At 38.6% G+C, this 7,465-nt stretch overlaps 1 protein-coding gene across 1 annotated transcript; it reads right to left on the bottom strand.

Annotated features, from left to right (window-relative positions):
• Nucleotides 1-525: 525 nt before the first annotated feature.
• LOC121962287 (histone H2A.Z) lies at nucleotides 526-3,297 on the bottom strand. The gene is made up of 5 exons (XM_042512522.1): nucleotides 3,208-3,297; nucleotides 2,819-2,896; nucleotides 2,573-2,686; nucleotides 2,351-2,480; nucleotides 526-853 (listed from the first exon to the last, which is right to left on the bottom strand). The coding sequence occupies exons 1-5, from the start codon at nucleotides 3,208-3,210 to the stop codon at nucleotides 792-794; spliced, it is 387 nt and encodes a 128-aa protein (XP_042368456.1). The 5' UTR covers nucleotides 3,211-3,297; the 3' UTR covers nucleotides 526-791.
• Between the last annotated feature and the right edge of the window lie 4,168 nt (nucleotides 3,298-7,465).

Here is a 7,465-nt window from a genome sequence, read left to right as displayed (position 1 = left end):
TACATTTGATCTTTTCAGCTGAAGGGATCACACTGTTTGAGATTTCAATATGAAAGTCATACTACAAATCTATACTCTTCAACCCTCTGAGTTTGAACCAGGAATGCAGTCACTCTGCCTTCATGCAATAAGCCATCCATACACCACAATATGCAAAACATTCTGACTGTGCCAGTCTAGTCTTTATTCAGCAATCCAAAAATGACTACAGGGGTTTCCCAGTTCATTCAGTCCAGTAGTAAACTGATGGAAAGCATGCTTTGCAATTCATGCAACTACACAAGGCTGAACTTATGGTGCGTGCTCGCGATGGTTCGAAGCATGGCATGAACTCGCTCCACCTGCAGGCTGTGCTTTGCTTCGTTTTGTTGATCGAGGTGGATTCTTTCAAACTGGGAAGATTCAGACAACGAAGGCCTAACATGTACACCATCCACACTGGAGAAGCCAACACAACACCCGCAGTGTAAATGAGAACTAAAACAAGCCCATGGAAATGCAAGAACTTAAAGAACAAACTGCAAATGCCCAGTAAGAGCTTTATTAAAACACCACTTTGAACATGGGAATGCCACAAAAGCAAGTTTCAACACAAACTGCAGCACCAGAAAAAAAAAGAAGCCAGAACACAAAAAAATGAGCTTCTCTGAAGCCACTTTTAAAAAAATACCCCAGGTGAGTAAATGCAAGCTCAACCATACAAATAACTCTAAAGGTGTTCTATTCTAAGACATTTAACCACTTGATGCAGACTTCGTCCTGAGATGGCACGCCTTCAACAGCACTTCAGGTTATACAGTCTTCTGCTGGCCCTTCTTTCCAATCAGAGACTTGTGAATGTGAGGGATCACACCTGGGAAACAATGGACAATGGATCAGCCATCAACAGTGTTGTAGTTAAGACAAAAAAGAAATCCTCAACCTGGCTGTGAGAAAATAAAGAGGCTGCAACACATTAGAAAACCTACTGGTCATGATTTATGAGAAAGGCAGATGTTTGTTGTGTGTAAATTATCATTGTTTTGGACTGCCGTCACTTTGGCCTCTGGGATGCAATGGGCATTTCAACCAATTTTCTAGGCTTAGTTAGTACAGAAATCATTTGTTGCAGTTCTAACCCAATATTGTTTTCTCATCAAGTACGATATTATCATGATACTCAAGTCACAATACATTACAATTTAAATGTTTTCAGGGATCCCACAGCTTAAGGCAAGTTACATTAAGATGTCTTAAATGCCACTCAGAATGAAATTTAAGACCAAATTTAAAAGAACCAGAAGTGACATCAGTTGTCTAGGGACATTTGTGCACAATTATTTCAGAACATAACTTAATTGGTGGCAAAATTTGATAAATTTATAATGATAATAATAATTAAGTATTACTACAGAAAAAAATAAATTAAAAAAGAAAAATAAAATCATATTTCCCAAGTCTGAGCATTTACGGCTTTTGAAAGATTTAAGACAATTTAAGGCCTTACTTTTAGATTAATGAATTTAAAACCAAGTATGCACAGGACCCCTGGTTTTGTGGTATGAAGAGGGTTGCAATAACATATTACCTTTCTTCAGTTGTTAATTATGTCTCCAAAAGCAAATCTTTTAACCATTTTATCTTACGGCATAAAGTTTTGAATTTAAAGAGTAATAAAGTGATCAACGTTATTATTATTATATGTTATATATTTAATAGATTACCAAACCTTTATTTTGGTTTTGCAATGTTTGCCCTTTGGATTAGTCATAGAGCTTGTTAATAGGCCATTGCCCAAAAATTTGTAAAAAGTATAAGAATATTATAATTATACTATGCATATGTATATATATATATATATATATATATATATATATATATATATATATATATATATATATATATATATATATATATACACACACACACACGTTATCTTAACATTTCTTTTTAGTCTCTTTTAATTGTCCAGTGAGAAAAAGAATGTTTTCAGTTCACTTTCTTGTCACCCTTTGCTAATTTCTTGACAAGCTGCTCATTGCCTTTCCTACTGCTTTCGAAAGAAATTAACCCAAAGTAGCTCAGGTTCCAAAGGGTTAACTGGCACGTGAGAGGCGTCTGAACACAGCAAAATGGTAGTGATCCAGATTACCAAGGGCTAATCATTGATATAAGAGAGGAAAAACTTTATACTTACTATGTCAAATGATACAATGTTGCCACATAAAATATCGCGATACTAAGCTGTTTTGATTCCTAGCCACACCTAATATAAACACGTCAATTTTTCAATTATATTGTTATAACAGAGCTCCAACTTTAATAGCAATGTTAGCTTTTACTGCCAGTAAGATGCAGAAGTGTCTCTTACCTCCGCCAGCAATAGTGGCCTTAATCAGTGAATCAAGCTCCTCGTCTCCTCTAATGGCCAGCTGCAAGTGGCGAGGGGTTATACGCTTCACTTTCAGATCCTTTGATGCATTTCCTGCCAACTCCAGAACCTGAAACAGAGCCAGCCTTTAGAAATCTACACAGGGCAGAACAGAGCAGCTCTCCGGAGCTTTACTGTGGAGATAAACGCAGTCAGTGGTACCTCGGCCGTGAGGTATTCGAGGATAGCGGCGCTGTACACAGCGGCGGTGGCTCCCACTCTGCCGTGACTGGTGGTTCTGGACTTGAGGTGTCTGTGAATACGACCCACCGGGAACTGCAGCGGGAAGGTGAGAAAGAAACAAAGGGTTGAGTGGCCTGCCGAAGAGAGGCGGCCAGCTGGGTAAGCTCTGCGACGGCTCCCTGTTAGCCTGTTAGCTTAGCCGAGGCAATGAATGAATGGACCAACCTGCAGTCCTGCTCTCTGCGAGCGCGAAATAGCCTTCGTCTTGGTCTTCCCGGAGTCTTTCCCTGCCTTACCACCAGCCTGGAAAACAACAAAACGGTTCCTGAGATGACATCCACCAAATAGAATATTACCTTTACCTGGTATTACCTAAAAGTGGCAAATTTTACCGCCTGTTACAGCAGTCTGGACCCAGTCTGCTGCTAGCTTACTGCAGCCAGTAAGGCTAAGGTAGCTAGCATGCTAAGCTAGTACAACAGCTAACGCTAGCGGCTAACAGTGAACTATTCATCGAAACACACTGGCGGCGAATTAACACTTATTGCCATAACAACGTACTAGCATACAGTTTATGACCCTGATATGACGTTAAGACCACATCAAATACTTACCATAATTAAAATCCACTAATTATATTTTGAGCTGCAGTACAATATCTGCCGAGTACCGACTGTGGGTTTGAACTACAACCCCCGCCTCCGATTGTCCTCATTATATAGCCAATGTGGATCCGGGTAACTGCAGGAAGCGCACTAGCCAATTAGATTTCGGCATGTGTTTCCTGCTCCAGCCTTCAGCCAATGAACGCGGAAAGACCTCACTTTGCGGGAAAAGTGAGACGTTTCCGCTCAAAGTAATGATGGGTAATGTAGTTTACCCCATTCTCTTTTTTCAGAATAAAAGAACAAGTTACTGTCAACTCTGAAAACTGTTTTCTCCCACAGGTAGGCCACTTAATTTGATTTGGAACCGAAAATAAAACATATGTAGTCGTATGCGTTTTCAGGCCAAGTTGACATGTTGAGTGACAATATGGGCAACATTTGTTTATTCAGCTTTTTTTCATCATTACATGAACCACAACAGGCAAAAGTGCTCGCTGAAATGATTTAAATGACTCATGGGGCCGTTAACATGCCATTCATTTCATATGCAACATATTGGGATATGATTGTTTTGAAACAGCAGAAATACATAATGTCAATGTATGTATTTTTATTATTATTTTAAAATAAACTATATTTCATATATTGTATTGCGCATTGTTTTGACAGAAGTAATAATAACAGTGAATAATAGTAAAGTAATAATAATAGTATAAATAATAATAGTAAAGTTCCAATAAACATGCCAGGAGGCACAATTAAATTGACATGCATGTCTTTGGACTGTGGGAGGCAGCCGGAGACCGGTACAGGATTTTAATATGTATGTAGTTTTCAAAATCGCAGCGTTTGGTTGGTAACTTTACATTTATGTCAAATTTGGCAAGAATAATCAACAGATTTGGACGTCGCTTTGGATAAAAGCGTCTGCTAAATGAAATTGTAGAATTGTAGAATTGTAGATTTATGGTTAATACATGTGTATGGTGTTATGACATGTTCCAGGCTCCTAGTAGCCCACTTCCCTGTTTACATCTGAATATTTTCATCGGTCATTATTCATTAAGTTTAAAACTAAATGCCTGAGGTCATTTTTTGTAATAACAATCTCACTGATGTGGCCGATAAGGTTTCACAGCATCCCTTTAATGTCCTGTTGTAATTTGTGACTGAGACCACAAGAGGGCGCTGCATGCTCATGATTGTAGTCTCCATGCAGCGTTTGCTCTAAAGCAGCAGCTGAGTGAGAGTGCCAATCTGTGTTTTAGTTTAGCTCACACTAACATGTAAAGCATCCTTGGGTCTCTTGATATTACGCTATTTTAATAATAATAATAATAATAATAATAATAATAATAATAATAATAATAATAATAATAATAATAATAATAATAATAATAATAATAATGATATGGAAATGAATAACTTTTTTAAACATCATAATTTTCCTTTAACATTGTTGCAGGCCTGTGTAATGTTTACATTTTCTAATAGTGAAAATGCCTTGCACGAAAAAAAAACAAAACATTCTGTCATCTAAAATGTGCTTGTTACGTCTGCAGCCTTGCACCAAAACAATAAAAAAAATGCATGGACGGATTTGTTTAATAATAATAATTTTATTTATAAAGTGCTTTCCATCAAAGTGCTGTACAGTTAATTTAATACAGATATTTAGACAATTAACACACAGACTAAACAACTAGGACACATCATAAACAATTTTAAACAGTTTAAAACACATCAAGATTCATATGTAGCAATAAACAAGTGGTTCTTTAACTTTGCTTTAAACACCTCAACATTACATGCCTGTCTAATGTCTTGAGGAAGACTGCTCCACAACACTGGTGCACAGAGAGAAAAAGCACGCTCACCAACTGTCTTTTTCCTGACTTTGGGAACTGTCAAAAGACCAGTTCCCTGGGAGCGAAGTGCACAAGAAGGTGCATATAAGTTCACCAGATCGCTCAAATAAGCTGGTATCTGACCAGTGCTGTAAAGCCATCAACTCTACCTCACTATGCTATTAATCACTAATTTTAGTGATTTTATTTTTAGGTTTTAATGCAAGAAATCGCTGTTGCTTCACAATTCTACTTGAATTAACCCTTTGAAACCTGAGCAAACTGGCTTGATTTCTTTTAAAAGGATGCAATGTTCTCGATGTTTTTCCATAGTCATTTGATAATTGTTATATTGGGTAATTTTATCATCACCTTTTATTATTTTTTTATTTTTGCAATTTGCATGACTTTCCTACCAAGTTGCTGAATGCCCCCCCCCCATTTTCAAAAAATAACATACCTAAATTATCTTTTTAATCTGTGTTTCTCAGAAAAAGAAGAAATATGAGTAGATGTCTAAACTTTATCGTACAGTAATATTTTGTTTTTTAAAAAATATTATAAGAATCGGTATTATATACATTCTTCCATGCATTTGCTATATGCAATATAAAACCCAAAATAGATTAAAAAAATATAAATATTTTCATTTTCACCTTTATAAACTCAATGTCACTTAACTTATTTTATGGTGAGGCATTAATGAGTTTTGGGTCCACATCAGAGGCTACAGTTGAACCTGTACTCAGCAGCAGTTTTAGGAGCCATGAAAGCAGAGAGCTCTCAGTCTCCTTTTCATCCTGTTTTACTGCAGTGTTAATGTGCAACAGGCTCCAGTCAGGGTGTGTGTGTCAGGACTTGATAAGACAATCTGTGTGTGTGTGTGTGTGTGTGTGTGTGTGTGTGTGTGTGTGTGCGTGCGTGCGTGCATGTGTGTGTCAGGGACAACATGCACAGCTGGTGGTGGGCTGGTCACGTCTAAATCTCATAGCATTCATTCCCAGGCGTGCTCTCCTTTCAGCAGTCACTCACTCACTCTCTCTTCTGACCTCCCTCTCCTCCTCCCTCTCCTCTCCCTCTCTCCCTCTCCTCTTCTCTCTCCTCTCCTCTCCTCTCCTCTCCTCTCCTCTCTCTCTCCTCTCCTCTCCTCTCCTCCCTTTCCCTCTCCTCTCCTCTCATCTCCTCTCCTCTCTCCTCTCTCCTCTCCTCTCTCTCCTCTCCTCTTCCTCTTTCTCCTCTTCTCTCCTCTCCCCTCCCTCTCCCTCTCCTTTTCCCTTTCCTCTCCTCTCCTCTCCTCCTCTCCTCTCCTCTCCTCTCCTCCTCTCCTCTCCTCTCTCTCTCTCTCTCTCTCTCTCTCTCTCTCCTCTCCTCTCTCTCTCTTTTCCCTTCCCTCTCCTCTCCTCTCCTCTCCTCTCCTCTCTCTCTCCTCTCCTCTCCTCTCTCTCCTCTCTCTCCTCTCCTCTCTCTCTCTCTCTCCTCTCCTCTCCTCTCCTCTCCTCTCCTCTCTCTCCTCTCTCTCCTCTCCTCTCTCTCTCCTCTCCTCTCCTCTCCCTCTCCTCTCCTCTCCTCTGCTCTCCTCTCCTCTCCTCCTCAGTCACTGTCACTCACCTCCCAGTCTCTTCGGCCTCCATCACTGAGCTTTTCACAGTCAGTTTCTAAAGGTTTGGAAGTGTCTGTCTGCACGTGTCCTCCTCCACCATCTCTCCATCTGTCCCTGCAGTTCCTCCACTTGTAGCCTTTCTGTCTGTAGTTCACTGCGTCTCCTGGGAGGTCACACACCACGGACACTGGTTAAACATCCAACACTGCTGTCAGTCAACCAGGAGGCAAAAGTGACACATGCTGCAGAAAAATGGAATTTGAGATTTCGCGGTTGGAATTTGAACTCGAATGCCATTTCCGACTTGCGAAGTCACAGGAATTTCATGTTCATTTATAAATTTTAAACTGATTTTGTTGCTAGATTCATAATTATTTGTATTTGTTTATTTTTATACATACAGTTTGTTATTATATAGCACTGACAGTTTTTTAACCATATATTTTATGTAGATTTCTTTCACTACATGTATTTTTATTTGTATCTATTTATTTTTGTTTATGTTTAGTTACCTTTACTTTCAGATTTCTATTACATTACATTGAGTTTTGAATTCTTTTTTTTTTACAATGCATTATACCGAGAAAATGTTGCTGTTGTTTTTCTTAATAAATTGATGCATTTTGTTAACATATTCATATTCACCTTCTTTTTTTCTTTGTTTGTGGGTGTTTTTGTTGGGTTTTTTAAACTAATTTTCAGGCAATTTTTAATGTACTTTTTTATGGGTTTTTTTTTTTGCAATTTTTGAGTCATTTCTTCTTATGCTGCTCGTTGCCTTCTTCTCATATTTTTGAAAGAAATCAATTTGCTCAGG

This window comes from Plectropomus leopardus, chromosome 23, assembly GCF_008729295.1.
Source record: "Plectropomus leopardus isolate mb chromosome 23, YSFRI_Pleo_2.0, whole genome shotgun sequence".
NCBI classification, from domain to species: Eukaryota; Metazoa; Chordata; class Actinopteri; order Perciformes; family Serranidae; genus Plectropomus; species Plectropomus leopardus.
The sequence above is the reverse complement of the archived record's forward strand: the minus strand, read 5'-3'. Positions and strand labels throughout refer to the sequence as shown.